At 52.4% G+C, this 16,486-nt stretch overlaps 1 protein-coding gene across 4 annotated transcripts in view; it reads left to right on the top strand.

Annotated features, from left to right (window-relative positions):
- TRAIP (TRAF interacting protein) overlaps positions 1 to 16,486 on the top strand; it is a 23,551-nt gene extending 7,065 nt beyond the window's left edge. For 3 of the 4 annotated variants that reach the window (XM_063347930.1, XM_063347932.1, XM_063347933.1), the window contains exons 4-15: positions 966 to 1,005; positions 3,668 to 3,795; positions 6,546 to 6,640; positions 7,238 to 7,351; positions 8,288 to 8,375; positions 9,920 to 10,009; positions 10,241 to 10,329; positions 11,083 to 11,238; positions 11,436 to 11,484; positions 12,023 to 12,148; positions 12,702 to 12,752; positions 14,239 to 16,486. In XM_063347930.1, coding sequence (XP_063204000.1) covers positions 966 to 1,005; positions 3,668 to 3,795; positions 6,546 to 6,640; positions 7,238 to 7,351; positions 8,288 to 8,375; positions 9,920 to 10,009; positions 10,241 to 10,329; positions 11,083 to 11,238; positions 11,436 to 11,484; positions 12,023 to 12,148; positions 12,702 to 12,752; positions 14,239 to 14,370 — 1,158 coding nt within the window. In that variant the 3' untranslated portion in view covers positions 14,371 to 16,486. The remainder of the gene's footprint in view (positions 1 to 965; positions 1,006 to 3,667; positions 3,796 to 6,545; positions 6,641 to 7,237; positions 7,352 to 8,287; positions 8,376 to 9,919; positions 10,010 to 10,240; positions 10,330 to 11,082; positions 11,239 to 11,435; positions 11,485 to 12,022; positions 12,149 to 12,701; positions 12,753 to 14,238) is intronic. The other variant, XM_063347931.1, reaches the window with a different exon arrangement.

Genomic DNA, 16,486 nt, shown 5'->3' with positions numbered 1-16,486 from the left:
TATTGTGGTTTTATTCCACTGCAGTTCCTGCCTGACTTGTTATGTGCTTTCCTCTGCAGTTCTCTAACACAGCTTTTTAAGTCATCTTCTGTTGACTCTTTCCTGTATATGTTTCTCTCTCTCGCTCTGTTTCTTTTTAAAAATATACATAATATATATAGATAGCCTCTCTTTGTAACCGCTCTACATTTCCTTTGGCTATTTGCCAGCGTTCTTAAGCCATATCCCTTCATCATCTGTAATTTAAACTATGGGGCATTTGCTCCCTCTTTCTGATCCTTAATGAAGGCGTTAGAAACATTTGACCTTCCCCAGACCCTTGTGGCACCCAGGAGATGTTACATGCCCTCAGTTTGGTATGGATTGGTTTGTTGGTGATCTGTTTATGGCCATTTGACTGAGCTGTTTGCTCATATCAGCATCCCGAGCTGCAGTGAGTTTAGTGTCTGTCAGAATGCTAGCTGGTGCCTTTTGATCGTATGCTTGGTTACCTTTTCAGATGTTTGGACATGCCCTCCTGTCTCCCACCTGCACCTGATTAAAGTTCACATCAGTTCAAAGCAACCCTCAATCCGCATAGTCTGGCAACATCCCTGCCTTATTGCCTTGTTTAGGTAAAATGTTATAAAAATTGTTCCTGTCTGATTTCCTGTGTTTCCCTGAGAGCTTTCCAAAATTATTCAGCTAAAACAAGATGACTGACAGTGTGAGAAACACAAGGTTGACAAGGCTAAGACGAAACTGGGATCTTCTCTTCTCCCCCTGAAGAATGCCAGTTGGAGGTGCTCTTTGCGTTCCCTGTGATAGTACTTGCTTGTTGCTTGGTGCTTGCTGTTACCATATTCCTTTCTTAGCACCTGGATGGTGCAAATGTCCTGCCAAGAAACCTCTCAGGTCCTTTTAAGATCTGGCGAAAGCTCCACTGCAAGGTGTTTCCTAATCGTGTTTTCTGTGTTGTGTTTCAGAATGAACTGGACAAGGTGAAGGCTCAGCTCTCCATGAAAGGTGAGTTCCAGCTGCCTGCGGGCGACCGGCAGCCTGCGATCGGTGGGTCCTGGGCTCTGTCTGTGCTAGGTGCTTTGTCCAGCCCTGAGGAACCCCTACGCAGAGCCCATCTCTCTCTGAAGCCAAGGGAATGGTGCAGGCTGCAAACTGTTTTGCTGGAAATTTTTCCAAAGCGAGACCACCTAAAGCTGTATAAAGCTTCTATGACAGAGCCAGAGTCCGCAGCCTGGCCCAGTTCTGCTGTAATTGGGGAGTGCTCTGCAAGTTTAGAGACACAGATGCGATTTTTTTGCCCCGGTTCCTAATCACAAGCTACAAAAGCGTAGCACAGCCATATCTGGAGCAGGGTTGCTGAAAGCAAAACCCTTGGTTTGCTCACTGGGAAATTCACAGCTGTACATGGCAAAGGTTTGTTCCTTCTAACAGATGAGGGGGTAAAAGTGGTGCCCAAAAGCAGCAGTGGGAGGGCTTTGGATTTGTTTGGCTGTTGCAGTGCCACATGTGTCGCGCAAAGAGCAGACTGAGTTCAGTGTGTGCGTTTCCATCTTCCCATCTTTAATTTTAGAGGATGTTTGAGGGAGGCAGGAAAAGCAAAAGCCCTGGAGACTTGTCGATGGGTTTTAAGCATCGTCTGTAGGCAGCCTGTCATCAGAACATGAGTCATGAGCAGCGAAAGGAAAATGTCAGTCTGAGTGACAGAAATCCAAAGACACACTAGCAGAAGGGAAGAAAAAAAAAAAAATCTAAAGAATGCTGGGGGCTCACCCACGCCCTGAGAGTCGTCTTTCCTCTGCCTTCCCTGCGTGCACGAGACAGACATGAATAGCCAGTAGATTGAGGATTCAATCCTTAGCCTGAGAGCAGAATTGGATGGTCTGCACGTCTCTATTCTGAGGCCTGTTCTCTTGCCAGCTTGGTTGAGTTTAGTGACTTGGTAGAGCGCCAGATCTTCTGGGGAAGGTGGCTGGGATTCTTGCTAGGATGTTATCCAAGAAAAACTGCTCGAAGGCCTGCTCGTCTTCTCGGCTTCTGGTGAGTAGAGGTTGGATTTGACATTCCCTGTCCCATTCTCTGTTCATATTGGAAACGAGAAGCTCCTTCCCACCTCCTGCCTCTTTTGCTGTGGGCACTCTGCTCTCTGGTGGTTCTTGTGTATAAATTCTTCGCTTAAAGATGTGCTCTGTGCTGTGTGCTGTAGAGGAGCTGTGTAATTGCCAGTCTCTGATCAGCTTGCAAATGGCTCTAGAGGTGCGGAGCTACGCGCAGACCCAGCAGGCACTGTGGGAGGCACTCCGAATGAGCTGAAAACTCATTCCTGCAGCACGGGGAGGCTTGACTCCTGCCATCTGCCTCTGGGCAACTGGGAACGGAGGAGGGGGAAGCCCTAACTCTCTTGGTGGATGTGGAGTCCCTGCAAATGCCAAGGGAACATCTCCAGGCTGTGCTGCCTCAGAGGAAGGGTTATTCAGATCAATGGAGAAAAAATGCTGTACTCAGAAATCTGTGTTTCCCTAGCCACCTGCGTGCCTCTGCTGGGATATGTTCCTCTCTTCTTCCCCAGTCCCGTGTGGCTCTTTTACTGTCTGATCGAGCAGTGAAGCTGCACTGCAGGTCATGCTTCTGTGGGACATGGTGGCAAATTTGAAACTGGATTGCTTGTAAGGAGAAACAGCTTTTTGGAAGGGCTCTGACTGTCTCTCCACTATCGTCAGGCTGGAGCCACGGGCAATTTTAGCAAAGGCAGAAGATGCTGAGCTGAAGACTCCACCCTGCTCTCAGTGGGGTTAGATGAAGGGGGGTTGCTACTTTCCCTCATTGCCCAGCTGCTTCGAGCTTTCCAGTGGCGCTAGCTGTTCCCTGCTTAGGTCTGTCAGCTCCTGATGGTGGTGGCTGCTCTGTGAGCTGTTCTTCCCTTCTCTTGACAAAACAAATTGAAATCTGGTGTTGTTTTCCATTCCCTTCTCTCTGGTGGTCAGAGGCACGTGCTTTGTTCCTGGATTGCTTTTCTGGGGAAGGGACAGGAGGATTCAAAGGTTTTGTGACCTGCAAAAAGTGGGTGCTCTGGGGAATCTACTTAAGCTGTCGCATCTTCCGCAAAGTCCCCAGAGCCCAGCAGAGCTCTGCTTTACTGCCTCTTGCCCTTTGATGTAGGTGCTGTGGTGAGGGTAGTTGCAGCAGCGTGGTGACGCAGCAGCGTGGTGGATCGCTGTACGCAGCCGCCCGACAGCCCCCGAAGGGCTTCCCCGCTTGTAAGGTTCCATGTGGAGTGGCTGAGCTCAGGACTCTGCTCTCCAGCTCTGCGGCAGCTCAGTGTAACTCAAGAGAGATGTTTTCTTTGTGGAAGCCTGGCTTTGAGAGCATGCAAGAGTTAAGATGCATCAGCTTAATGCTAGCGGGGCTGGCGCTGGAAAGCTATTAAAGGGAACTTGTTATCTTTAGTGAAGAAAATCTTGAAGCCTGCTGGCACTGGGAGAAGCAATTGCTCAGTACAGACCCTGGTGCAGACAGCACTTAGGGAAATGGCTCTCTACAGGAACGGCCAACTTCTTGCAGCCTGGAGCCTGAGACTGCAAGCAGTGTCTGTTTGTTGTGCTCCTGCTGCTGTGGGGCAGCTGAAGTCTGGGTTACCGAGTCATAACCTTTTTCTTTTTTTCTTTTCCAGAGAAAGAAAAGCGGGAATGCCAGGCTGTTGTGGATGGGCTGAGGGACACACTGGATGTGCGCAATGCCACAATAGAATCGCTCCAGAAGGTGCTGGGAGAGACAGAGATGCTGTGCTCCTCTCTCAAGGTACCTTTCCCATCCCTGGCAGGACTTTGGCACTAACCATTGTACAGTTGGTGTTAGTTTTGTTGAAGGTCTCTGCAAGCCCTGCTAATAAAGAGATTGCGCTGGTGGGAGTTTGGATCTAGTGCCTTGAGACTCCTGTCTCCTTCATCTCTGAATGACAGAAGGGCAGTGTAGCTGGGTTTTTGTGTTGGGTTTATTAACCTGAAGCAAGTGGTGTCGCTGGTCTTGAGGTCTTGAGTGCACTCCACCCCAGGCGTGATTCAGAGGCATAAAAGCCAGGGCCTGTGTTTTGCATACGAGTGGCTGCAGGCTCAAGGCAGAGGTGGCTGAAATGGGGGAGAGACGCCAGCCCAGCCTTGGGGGATGCTGGCTGAGCCTTGCTAATGAAGTGGTACCGCTGATCATAAAGGTAGCAGCATGAACCAAGAGTGGGAACTGGCCCCAGCGCTCCATTGCCGAAACACCGGCTCCCCGCGGTAGAATGTTCTTCTGAAATGGGTTTAGACCAGGCGGGATTCAAGGAAAATTAGTTTCTTGGTTTGATTGGAGGAGAAATCAAACTGAAATATGTGGAGGGGGAGTTGCAAGCTTCAGCTGAGTGGGATTTGATCCAGCTAACTCTCCTGTCTTTGTTCTGTTGCCAGGGCTTTCCTTCGGTTAGGTTAGTAATGTGTGAAGTCCAGGGATCAAATATTCCTGTTGTGTTTCAGCGTGCAGTGACTCAGTGTGTAGTCATGTACTATGCGTAAACAGCAAGTGGAAGATGGTAAGAGCAGGAGCTGCTTTGTTGGGATGTCTTGTAGTGAGCAGAGTGACTTTGCCTTGGCGGTGGGCTGGGATGGGCAGTCTTCTCTGTGTGAAGATGACGTGCTGGTCACAAGAAGATGGGGTTCAGGCAGGTGGGGTTGTGAGCTGCAGGCTGAAAGGCAGGGTAGGGGTCAACTGCAGTTCCCAAGGTCTCTGCCCCTTGGGCTACGGGTCCAACCCAAGAGCCTAAACTGCATCGTGTTCCTTGACCTCCAAGGTCAAGTGGCCCAGGGAGAGCTTATAGATGGGTTGTGGGGTCGTCTTGCAGCTGGGCTCTTCCTGAGAGGAACCAGTCCAGGAGGTCTGCCTGACATTAGCAACGTGGTGCTGTCACAGGGCAGAAGGAGAGATATAGTAAGGAATTAATGCCAGACAGGTCTTGCTGTGAGCCAGCACAATGTTTTTTTCCCTGACCATGGGTTTATATCCAATCTGCTTGGGTGCAAAGGTGGCCTGGGTCTGTGCCATGCCAGACATGCTCCTGGGATCCCAGGTCTACCAGTGGCAGGATACTTTTGATGCTCCCTGCTCCTGCAGAAACAATTGTCACAGTGGAAGCTGGTATTTGCTGCTCAACTCAACATCTCTGTGCTTGGCTTTCCTGCCTTGGCACCTCAGGAGGAGGCTCTGTGGTTATCTTGCCTGTTGCAAAACCTTCTGTGTGTGGTTAAGTCCTTTTAATGAAAGCTAGGCAGGGCAGAAGGATTAGGGACCTGGAGGTATCTTTTCTGTTGTGTACGAGGTTTCCAAGCTGAATGCCAAGCGCTGTCTTACACTTCATCATTAAAGATTAAAGCACTAAACTTCTGCAGTGAAAATACAAGCTTAACTAGCTGTGACGCAGGTCAAGCCCACAGGCTGTGGGCCGTTCTTGTCTTCTGCTGGCACTGTCAGCTGCTGCTGAACCTTTGTGTGAGAATTTGCTGCTGTTTCAGGCCGTCTGAGGCAAGGGACTCTGCTCCAACCTGGTACAAAACACTGCTTTGGGGATCTGAAGTGTAGAGGGCTCTGGTTAGGAAGAGCCAAAGATGGGCTCTGCCTAAGCAAGAGTAACATGTGAACCTGCAACGCTGTCCCTCTGCAAAGTCCCAGCAGTTTCACAGCTGTTTCGTTTCTGTGGTAGGAAGCAGATAAAATCCTTTCACTTCTGCATGGAAGGGAGCTTTATGAGGTGATGGTCTTTGGTGAGGCCTCTCCCTGGAGTTAGCACTGTGCTTAAACCAGGCCCAGAGCCTTTTGAAGGCGCTGTGTGAGGTGCCCAGGCACACACAAACCTAGACAAGGCAGATGCATTGGAACGGTGCTAAATCAGGCCAGCTTTCCCCTGTCTTCTGCCACGCTGCAGATCTGTGCTTTTTCAGCTCAGCTGAGGTTCTCTGTTACTGCTGCCTGCTGCTGGAAAGGTGATGGCTGCAATCGGCTTGCAGCCTTTCCAGGCAAGCGAGAGAAGTGCTGGGTAGGTGTCTGGTTTGGCTGAGGTCTCCCGGAAGAGACCCACTCAGCATTCCTATTTCTGCTTTAAGCAGCTAATAGCAAGGAGAATTGGGAGGCTAAAGGAAAAGAGATCAGCTGTGCATGGAGGAGAAAGCAATAGCAAGGTTTGCTTGCCGTGGACTCCCTTGTTTTTGAAAAACAAATTGTTGCTGTAGATGGGGTACTGCACAGCCCCACAAACGCTCGCAGCAGAAAGGAGGCTGCGACGCAGCTTCAGCACCAGACTCATCTTGCGATTAGCACTGAGACCCTGCTGCGCTTGCAAGGAGCAGAGCTAGGGGTGCAGCGGGGAGGGAGCTAAACTCTCCGTAATCCTGGGCTGCTGAGGTGGTGATAGCATTAAGAGCCAATGTATGCTCCCAGCTGCCCGCAGTGCGCATAAGCCAGGATGTTTCTCTAACAATCCCTGGAGCCTTCCTAACAGTCTGTGTGTGCTTGCTTCTCTGCAGAAGCAGATGAAATTCCTGGAGCAGCAGCAGGAGGATAACAGAAGTTCAAAGGAAGAGGCCCGCCGTCTGCGAAACAAGCTGAGAAGCATGGAGCGGTGAGATCCCGGCCTCTCCCTGGGCCTTGTGGGCTGGGCTGCATGCTTCTCCGCTCCTCAGGGAGGGAGGGCTCCTGCGGTGCCTGCTGCAACATCCACCTCCACGTGCTTGGTCATTTTACCCCATAAGGTTGGAAACTGATGCATTAGCAGGCCTGCTCTTGCCCCTGCTATGTTTCCAGGTGGCTGCTCTCCCCAAACAGCAGCAAGGCATGGTATTGTGTGCAGACTGGCCTCAACTCCATTGCTCCCAGCATGGCTATGTGCTGTTCCTGTTATCAGGAGACACTGGGGCAGAGCCCAGGAACGGTGTCAGCCACAGGGCTATAGGGCCCAAGAGCTGGGACGTTGTCCCCATGTGCAGTATGTGGGTACGGCTGCCCCTTCTCTAGTCTGTCCATGTAGTGTTACTCTTCCCTAGCAAAAAGCCCTGCTTGTGGTGGGGCAGTTGTCTCTCTCTCTTCCCCGCCATGGCATCCAGAGTGCCTGCAGTGGGAGCTTAGGCTGCACCGGTTCGTTGGAGGGAAGCAGGGCTCCAATCTCTTTCCCAGCTCTGTTTGTGACTCATGAGCTGAAGGTACTTCTTTTTTTGTGCAGGATTGAGCTGTTGCTTCAGAGCCAGCGCCCCGAAGTGGAGGAGATGATCAGAGAGATGGGAGTTGGGCAGGCAGCAGTGGAACAGCTTGCGATCTACTGTGTCTCGCTGAAAAAGTAGGTGCTACAGGCTTGGGGCTGGCTGGCTTCTAGTGTCCTGGGTGTGCCCAGGGAGACCCCTCTGCTGAGTACCGGCAGGCACACAGGCTCTGCGGGGCTCTTGCTGCCTGTTTGGGCCTCCAGTGGGTTTTGACTGACAGATCCTGGGGACCTAGATTGGAGCTTGTCACACTGAACTGTTCCTGTTGTCACTGTAGTGACATGTGTGTCACCATGGGAACTGTCTCCAGAGTTGTCAGTGCACCTATAAGGTGATGATGATTATTCCTTCTCTTCTCTCACGCCTGGGGGAAAATGAGTGGATGGGGGGCTCCAGGTTGTACCCTCTGCTGCATTGCACTGTGCAGCTGTGGGCTCAAGCACTCTCTGGCAAGGCGAATCTGCAGTGCTGCCCTCCCCTACCTAGAAATCCATCTGGTCCTGCTGGGCAAAACCCACAGCTTCTTTGGGTCCCTTCTGATGGCAGCTGAATAATTGCAGCTTTGATACAAAGCTGTAATGAGGCAAGTGTCCCTGTGGCGTAATTGGGAATGAATGCGCATGGCCAATAGTGTGAAGTCTCTGAAAAGTCACTTAAAGCAAAGTCCTGTATTTGCTTCCAGCATGGAGGCTGCTCTGTTGTCTGTCTTTTCCACTGGCAACTGTAATGTCTCTGGATCTGGTTTCCATTTTGCCGGTGAAATCTGTTCAGACCCTGTTCTCAGGCATGGTATCCCATGCAGATTTTCTTCCCCATGGTATAGCAGTATGTTTGACACACTGTTGGTCAGTTTTGGTACACTCATCTCTGTTCCCTTAAGGGCTTTATGTCTCCTGGGTTTTCTCCGGTGGCTCTGCAGTTCCAGAGCTTCAAATTAAGAGGCATGGGTTGTCTCTGAGAAGTTCTAGCTCAATCCCATTGTAAACACAGCGTAACTCTTCTGGTCTCTGCAGGGAATATGAAAACTTGAAGGAGGCTCGGAAGATCTCTAGTGAGATGACAGAGAAGCTGAAGAAGGAGCTGTTTTCTGTCAATAACAAGGTAAAGGGAGAGTGTGAGTCGTCAGGGTGACATCTGGTCTGTAGATCTCCGTCAATAACTGTGTCCCAAACCCTCTGCAGTGACCCCCTCACTTGCTGAGCGCTGCTTGAGTGGTACAGGTGGTGTGGAAGTGTCAGGCTGGGGCTTCTGGGTCAGGGTGTGATGCTGCGGTGAGCGAGCAGCTCGTGGGCTGTTGTCAGGAGTGCAGTCTCTGGGGACACTGGTGGGGCAGCATATGCAGAGCCAGACAGTTTGGCAGGGAGCCTGGACTGCAAAGCAGTGGGCTCTGGAAGCGGCACTACCTTCATCCTGCCACACTGCTGAGCATGAGCTAGTTCCTGCTGCAGAATCGGGCCCCTAGGAAAGGTGGGAAGGGGTTTAGAGCTAGCACCGGTTGAGTAGGGCTTAGCCCTGACTTGACACAACCACAATCACGCCCAGCCTTGTGCCTTCAGCCAACCGAACCAATTCCTGTGTGATGCTGGGCCCAGGCAGGAGAGGTCCCCGAGGTGTGGAGAGGACGTGGAGAGGACGTGCAGGTGGCTCTGCACCGAGTCTGCCTGGGCTGGTCCTGACCTGGCTCAGAGCTTGGAGCTGCTGACTTGCCTCTGTTGCTGTGCTCCCCCTGCTCCAGGCCTGGCTGGGCTCTCTTAGCTCAGGTCGGGGATTGCTTTCTGTCAGTTTTGGTAGCAAGTCCCCATGAAAAATGTGTGTGTAGCCTGGCTCTCCGAGGCACAGGTGTTCCCTGGGGCAGGCCCGTGTCCAAGCTCACGAAGTGAGAGTCTGTGGGTGGATTTGGCCTACTTTTGTTAGCTGGCCATAGTTCTTGTGGTCCCCTCAAATGGAGGAGGAGGTTCTCAGGTTCCTGTGCTGCTCCCCAAGTGAGTTAACCCCCTACACGAGGTGCTGCTGCTGGAATCGGCCTGCTTCTGCTTGAGTCAGTGCCAAACTGCAATCACCGGCTCGGGTCAGGAGGATGCGAGTCAGTGCACTCAAGGCTCCGGGCTCGGCTGAGGTAAAGCTGACTGTACCGACACTTTGTGGTCTGGCTCAGACTCCTGAACCCACACAAGTCTCTGATGTGGTAGCAGCCCACTCCTCGACCCCCTGCTCCTGGCACGCTTGCCTGTTGAATCAGGCTTGTCCGTGTGCCAGTACTGCTGATGCACAACCATCCCCTAGCCTGTGGTTTTTAATTCCTGTGCTCTGGGGTCCTTCAGGAATTCAGAATGCAGTCACCGAACGTTAGAGCAGGGAAAAGCCGTCACCATCAGGCATAAATGCTCGGGAAATGCTATAGAAAGGTTTGTGTTGGGCAAGCAGCCCTGGAGATCCCTCTGCAGGCAGCTTGAGGAAATGGGCAGGCAATTCCATTGCTCTGATACAGGAGAGATTGGTCAGAGACTGCCACAGGAAAACTGAGCTCTGGAACGGGAAAGTAGCATGTGCCGCAGGGCATGCTGCTTTCATGGGGGATCCGCAGTCTCTCTTACCTACAGTGTTATAACCAGCACTCTGCTGTTTGGGGGCGCTTTATTCTGCAGCTGCAGAAAACGGTTTCAGAGTTGGAGAAGACAAACGAGGAGTTAAAAAGCACCCAGAAGGATCTGAAGAATGCGGACAAGGAGATATTGGTGAGAATACCATTCCTCGATCTGCAGTAACTGGCAGCTGGCCACGGCCTGCAGCTGCAAAGCCAGGAGTTATGCTGGCTCTTGCTCAGTGACTAGGTTACCGAGTCCACCTTACCTCTCTTATCTGCCCCACCTCTGAGCTCCACCTGAGGCTGATTTATGAAAAAAGGACAAAGTATACACTACTAAATCTTTCCTTATCTTGTGGTCTGCTTCCCCTCCTCCCTCCAGAGTTTGAAGAAGAAGATAGACATCCTGCAGGATACTCTGAAGGTCCCATCTGTAACCAGAGAGACACTCAGTCGACTTGTCTTTGAAAGGTTAGTGAAGTGCCTCCTTGGATACAGGCCGAGGATGGAGATGGCAGGTCCAAAGTAAGAGTTGACAGTTTAACTAGCTGGGAAGGCAGAGATGTGATAGTCTGTCAGGCACTGCAGTAGCACAGTTGTCTTGTTGCTTGTATCCTATTTTGGGTGTTTTCTTCTTGCTGACAAGATGGTGTTTGGTTTGCCTGGAAAAAGTGTGTGTTGCAGGGTTTGGGTCAGGAAGGGGTGGATGAATGGGCTAGGTTTTGAGAAACTCTTTGTCACTGTGTCCTGACAGGGAAGTACCCCTAAAGCTGCTCTTCTGGTTGCCTCAGAGTTGGTCTTTTAGCAAGCGTGTGCTGGCACATGGGGACTGGAGATCTTTGCCAGGCAGAGGAACCTAGCCTGAAAAAGGGCATTTTTCACATTCTTACCAAACTCTTTCTACTGAGGAGCTTGTGCTATTACCGAAGTGCAGCAAGCTGGGTTGTGTACACAGGGCAGCAGTGTGCCACTGTGTTTCCCTGGGCTCAGGGTGCTGCTGTTATAGCACAGGACATCCGAGGGTGAACAGTAGTTTGGGACATTGACTATGGACTCTGGGATTTGGATTGTCCTTTCTGTGACTTGTAAGCAGAAGGGGGCTCTGGTCCTGGTCCCACTGCTGTCTGGCAACTCAACCATGTAGCGCGTAGCTCTGTCTTCCTCTCGTTGGCTGGGTGGCAGGCGGTGGCCTCCTGATGGCTGACACTTTGCGTGGCCTTGCAGCCCCACTCCTGTGGAACTGCGGCACCCGAAGCTCCACTGCCCAGTCCACAGTGATGAGATCAATCTGGATGCCACTTTTGATGTGGACACCCCTGAGCATCAGCCCTGCAGATCGCTCTTCAACCCTACAAAAAGGCAGAAGCTGGATAAAAAGCCGTGAGTTTTCCCTCTTTCTGCTTCTAAAAGAGATCAAAGTCTCTTTTCTTTGAAAGTTGCTGTGTGAGATCAGATAGCTCTCCAGCTGCCTGATGTCGTGCTGCAAGTTTTGCCGTCATTTGCTTGGCCTTGTCTGTCCTTGCCAGCTGCACTTGAACAATAAATCTCTGCTGATTTGCTCCTTGTGCTTCTTACAGGCCTCCTGTGGTAAATCTGGCAAAGAAAGTTTTGAAGGAAACAGTGGAGGTAAGAGGACTAATCTTGATTTCTGTATCACCTCTTTGATTCTGCTGTTAATAAGCTTGGGATAAGGGACCCATTTTCCCCATGCGGGAGACACTGTGACCGTAGAGAGGCCCATCTATAGAACCACAGCGCATCCTTCAAAGTGCTTTGCTTGACAGTCTCCTAGAAACACTCTATTGCTGCCTCAGCCCTCCTGGAATTGGGCAGGAGAGGGAAGATGGAGACTCACGTGCTTCTTGCTGATTATCCTGCCTCAAATGCGCTTGGCAAACAGGAGGTGGGGCTGACCGCAAGGGCTGTGGGGTCAGCAAAGGGGGCTGTTCTCCCAGGCTTGCGGAGTGCGGTGTCCTGCCTCCCAGGTGCCGTTCCACATGAGCCGCAGTGGGAGGTTTGAAGCTGCTGTTCTTTGGCTTGACATGTGGTACAGCAGTAACTATTACCCTAAATAGCTGTCTGCATTATTAGTGCTCCCCGTATGTGGACTAAATTCAGCAGATCATGCTGGTTAAAGGGCTTTTCTCGTTATTTTGTGGGACAGAACTGGGCAGATGATCTGGAGGCTGATGCTCTTAAAGGACTCCTGCCAACATACATCAGGAACTCTGTTCTCGCCAAGAAGCCATCTTCGGGTAGCTTGCTGGGTCCCCACAAGAACACGGGCACTGTAAGTATGACTGTCCAGTTGGTGAGCTTGTTGAGGGCTGGCACTGCACACCTCTGTCCTGAAGTGACCCTACAGGACAAAGCAAATGAGGCTTTTACCTTCCCACATACAGCATGTGGAAAATAAATCTTGGAGCATGAACCTGGCTACTTCCCAGTCCTGCAGAGCTCCAGGGATGACAGATGCTCATTCCCTTCCTGGCAGCAGGTTAAATTAAATGGCCGTCCATGTCCCATTTCTCCACCTCCTTGGAGCCTGGGGTGTTTTCCTCTTATCCCTCAGTCCTAGTGACAAAATCCTAAGCCTTCTTTCTTCATGGAAGGCTCGGCTTGCTTCCGTAAGTGCCCAAGATACCCAATCTTTCCTAATAACCTTGGGTCTGTCTTACTTACAAAGGTGAGGGCTTAACACAAGTACTGAGTGTTTCCAGGTGCTTGTAACCCCTACCCAGAACCTGTGGCCTGTAATGCTCCTGCTTCCCCATAACCAACATGAGGAGAGGTAGCCAAGGCTCTGTGCTGCTGCTCCAGGCTCATTTCTTTCTCTCTTCTAGGTGAGGATGGGGTATGATGGCTTGGGCGGCAGAACAAAGTTCATACAGCCTGTATCCTTTCCTGCAGCTTGCCTGGCAGTAGTGATGCTGTGGGAACCTCGTGTCTGTTCCTCCTCTTCAGTTTCAGGCATCTTGGGGAGTCCTGCCCCCCAGTCAACAAAAAATGAGCTAGGACCCTCAAGGAACCGTTAGATTTCTCTCTGTCTGATTCTAAACAAGTCCGAGCTCAGCAAAGGCGTGAAGGACCTGAACTTGCTGAGAGCATTATCAGAGGTGGCTCATTCAGAGAAGAGATTCAACTAGAAATCGGTACAAATTGCAGGGATTGCCTGTGCCCGTGGGATCTCTGAGCAGCAGCGTAGCGCAGCTTTTTCCTGGCCACATGTCTGCCAGCCCGTACAGCCGAAGCCTTCGTTCCTGTGGGATGCTGCTGCTCGGCCGTGCCTGCCCTGCAGCAGGTGAGGAGCGGGTGGGCCGAGCTCACCCAGTGCGTGTGGGGAGCTGCTCTGACTCCCACTCCTCACGCAGGAGCAGCGTCCCCTCCCGTGGGGAGGCTGCCCCTCACCTGCCTTCCTCAGGCAGTACTGTCAGAGGGGTGTGTGGTAGGTACTCTGGCTCTGACACCACTGTGGCTCCCGGTGTTGGTTTTGAGGGTTTTTTTGCTCTTTGTAGAAAATCAGGAAGCTGAAGCAGAGCAGAAGGGATCAGCTTGGGTGGTGGGACCAGCTGGGAAGCTGTGGGCTGCTGCTCTTGTGGCCTCGCCGTGGAGGGGTGGAGGTACCTAATGCAGGGAGATGCTGGAGCCAGGTCTCTGGGGCCAGATGTGCCCCTGCTGCTCGCCTGAGGTGAACGGAGAAGGTGGGCAGCCGTCCCAGCGCTGCCCCTCGCGCATGGCTGATAGAGGGAGCAGCTCACTTGTCTCAGCCGGTGTGCTGGTTTGGGTAACCCTGCAGTTCTGCTAGCCTGGCCTGCTCCTGCCTTTCAGTGCTGCAGCGAGTGGCTGGGCAAGACCTTTTACACTTCAGAGACACAGAAGTGGCAAAAACTAAATGTCTCTGAAGACTTGTATGATGCCATGTGAGTTACAGGACTGTCTGCTCCAAGGGCTCTTGTCTTGGGGTTGTTCTGCCTTGGGAGGCTGCAGGCTCTGGCTGCTGTGCCTTTCCTTGCACAGGGGAGGTCTTGAAGCTCTGTTAGAGCTTCAGTACTGTTTTGTGTGCAAGAGGATAGGAGAGGTAGCATTGAAGCATTTGGGGTAGCATTTGGGGGTTGGACTAGGTGACCTTTAAAGGTCCCTTCCAACCCAACACACTCTATGATTCAGTAGAAGTGGGGAGCATCCCTTGGTTCGTGGGACAGGAGCACATCTGAGCTCTGCTGCTGTGGGTAGGGGGCAAAGCCTGCACGAGTTTTTTCTTTGGCTGTAAACGTATGTCTGGGTCCCAGGTCTGCGGTTCAGGCTGGTCTGCAGCAGGTATTGGGTCACTTGCATCCTCAGGGCACTGCTCTGTACCTTCCTTGACAGTTTTACCTTCAGACAAACCTGTCAGAAATCCGTCCGTTAGCAGTGAGGAGCAAGAAGAAGAATGTCTCCAGGCCAGCGTCTGCAGCTCCCTCCGCATCTTCCTCCAGCAGCAGCCAAGCCAGACTCGACAGTTTCCTGCAGTGACTGCCCCTGCCTTCCCGGGGAGCGGCCGTGCAGGGTGGCCGCAGGGCAGGGCATGCTCGCCCGGGGCCCGGCACAGAGCAACACGCAACCACTGCTGTGCAGCGTGGGTGAGATGAGCTGGCCTGGGGAGAATCCTGGCCTTGCAGCAAGCTGACAGCAGACCAAGCCTCCGGCTAATGCTTGGACTGGTTTACCCCCCTCATTTTACCTATTTTTGTGCAGAATAAACAGGGTTTCCTTACCTTCCTGCTCAGAGCTCTGCTGTTGGGCGCTCTGACATCAGGTAGAACTGCACTTCTTGGATGCAGCTGCAAGCGAGAGGTGTGGAAACGGTACCTGGGATGTCAGTCTGGAGCAAGAACCGGGAGAAGGGACCTGGACCAGCTCTGTGCCTGGTGTAAATAGTTCCAAGAAAGTTTCCTGGAGGAAGAAGTGTGCACAGGGCAGAGCAGCCCTGGCCTGCGTGGCTGCAGGGTGGCTGTATGTTCACCATCACATCGATCACTTTCCCTTTGCTTCAGGCCTGCGTGGGTTGGGGAGACCCACAAGTCTGACCTGGGGGCGGTTCTGCCTTGCCCTGGTCTGGGCCATGAATTCCACTGTGGTTTTGCTGACCTGGGGAGGAGGGTGTCGGGGGTGACCCCCTGCCCTGCTTGGAAACGAAGGTCGATGTGCTGATGCAACCTCTGTTCTTGGCATGTGTTGGTGTGAAACTTTGTTTGTATGAATTTCTAATTTTTTAAATTAGGTTGCAGGGTGCTTTGTTCTTTTGAAACTGGTTTGCTTAGTGATTTGAGGGTTTGGAACGGCCTGAAGAAGTGCTGGAGAAGGGCTCCCTTCAGGGGTGGCAGGGAGACTGAACCTGTTTGGGGTTCCTCAGCCAAAGATGTGGGGCAGGAGCTCACTGGTCTCCTCTTGCCCCACGGCTGAAGCAGAGCTGTTCAAGTTGCTCAGAGAAGACTTGGTGAGGTACCTCGCTACGGCACTCCACTGCACGAGTTTGTGATGGTTCCCATTTCTAGCCGCGTCAGGCTGAAAGCCTCAGTACCTGCGCTGGCTAAAAACATGTCTTTAGGGAATAAAATACCCTGCCGTGTGCACTTGTTAACACAGTGTCGTTTCCTCCCTGTTGCAGCTCGGGCGCTGAGCACGGGGGTGATGGGTGCGCCTCACCCTTTGGTGCCAGCTCCCAGGAGATGGGTCTCTGCTGCAGGGAAGGGCTGTGGGGGGTGAAGCCGTGATGAAAGTGGTGCCGATCCCCAGGGCAGCGGGTGAGGCCAGTCGTAGAATCATAGACTGGGCTGGGTTGGAAGGGACCTCTGAAGGCCATCTAGGCCAACCCCCCTGCAGTCAGCAGGGACATCTTCAACTAGATCAGGTTGCTCAGAGCCTCATCAAGCCTGGCCTGGAATGTCTCCAGGGATGGGGCCTCCACCACCTCTCTGGGCAGCCTGTTCCACCGCCTCACCACCCTCGTTGTACAGAACTTGTTCCTAATGTCTAATCTAAACCCGCCCTGCACTAGTTTAAAACCATTGCCCCCCGATGCCTGCAGAAGATGAGCCGTGTCTTGCCTGTATCACTTGGGGCTGACTGCTGACCGGGGTGGAATGGGGTGGAGAGTCCAAAGGATCATGAAAAGAGGGTTCAGAGGGATGGAAAACAATCTTGGGGGGAAGAGAGGGGGGGCTTGATCAAGCAGAGTTAATTTTGGAGCAGAGAAGCCTGGAGAGGCTCTACAGGGACCATTTTCCTGACCCCTGGCATGGTGTGCTCTTCAAGGTTAGGTACCTGCATGTGTAAAAAAAGTGATGAATTTACTCTAGATCTCTCTGGCCTGAAGCACATTTGGGGAGACCCTTCTAAGAAGGTGGCAGGACACCTTTGGGGACGTGGCTGCGGAGGGACGTGGGCTTCTGCGTTGGGGTGCTGGAGAGAAGAGTCCATCTCAGCCTGCGGTGGAGGGGTGGAGAAGGGCTTTTGGGGGTCTCCTGCTCTAGGCCTGCTTTGGGGACCTGTCAGAGACGAAGGGGGAGCTATTTGTGCCTGCTCGAGCCCCCCCTGTCCTCTGCTCGAGCCACCTCATCGCTTTAATCTGATCTCTATTTGGAAATAA

The sequence above is a fragment of the Chroicocephalus ridibundus genome, chromosome 10 (assembly GCF_963924245.1).
Source record: "Chroicocephalus ridibundus chromosome 10, bChrRid1.1, whole genome shotgun sequence".
NCBI classification, from domain to species: domain Eukaryota; kingdom Metazoa; phylum Chordata; class Aves; order Charadriiformes; family Laridae; genus Chroicocephalus; species Chroicocephalus ridibundus.
Note: the sequence above shows the minus strand (reverse complement) of the source record. Positions and strands in the feature narration are given on the sequence as shown.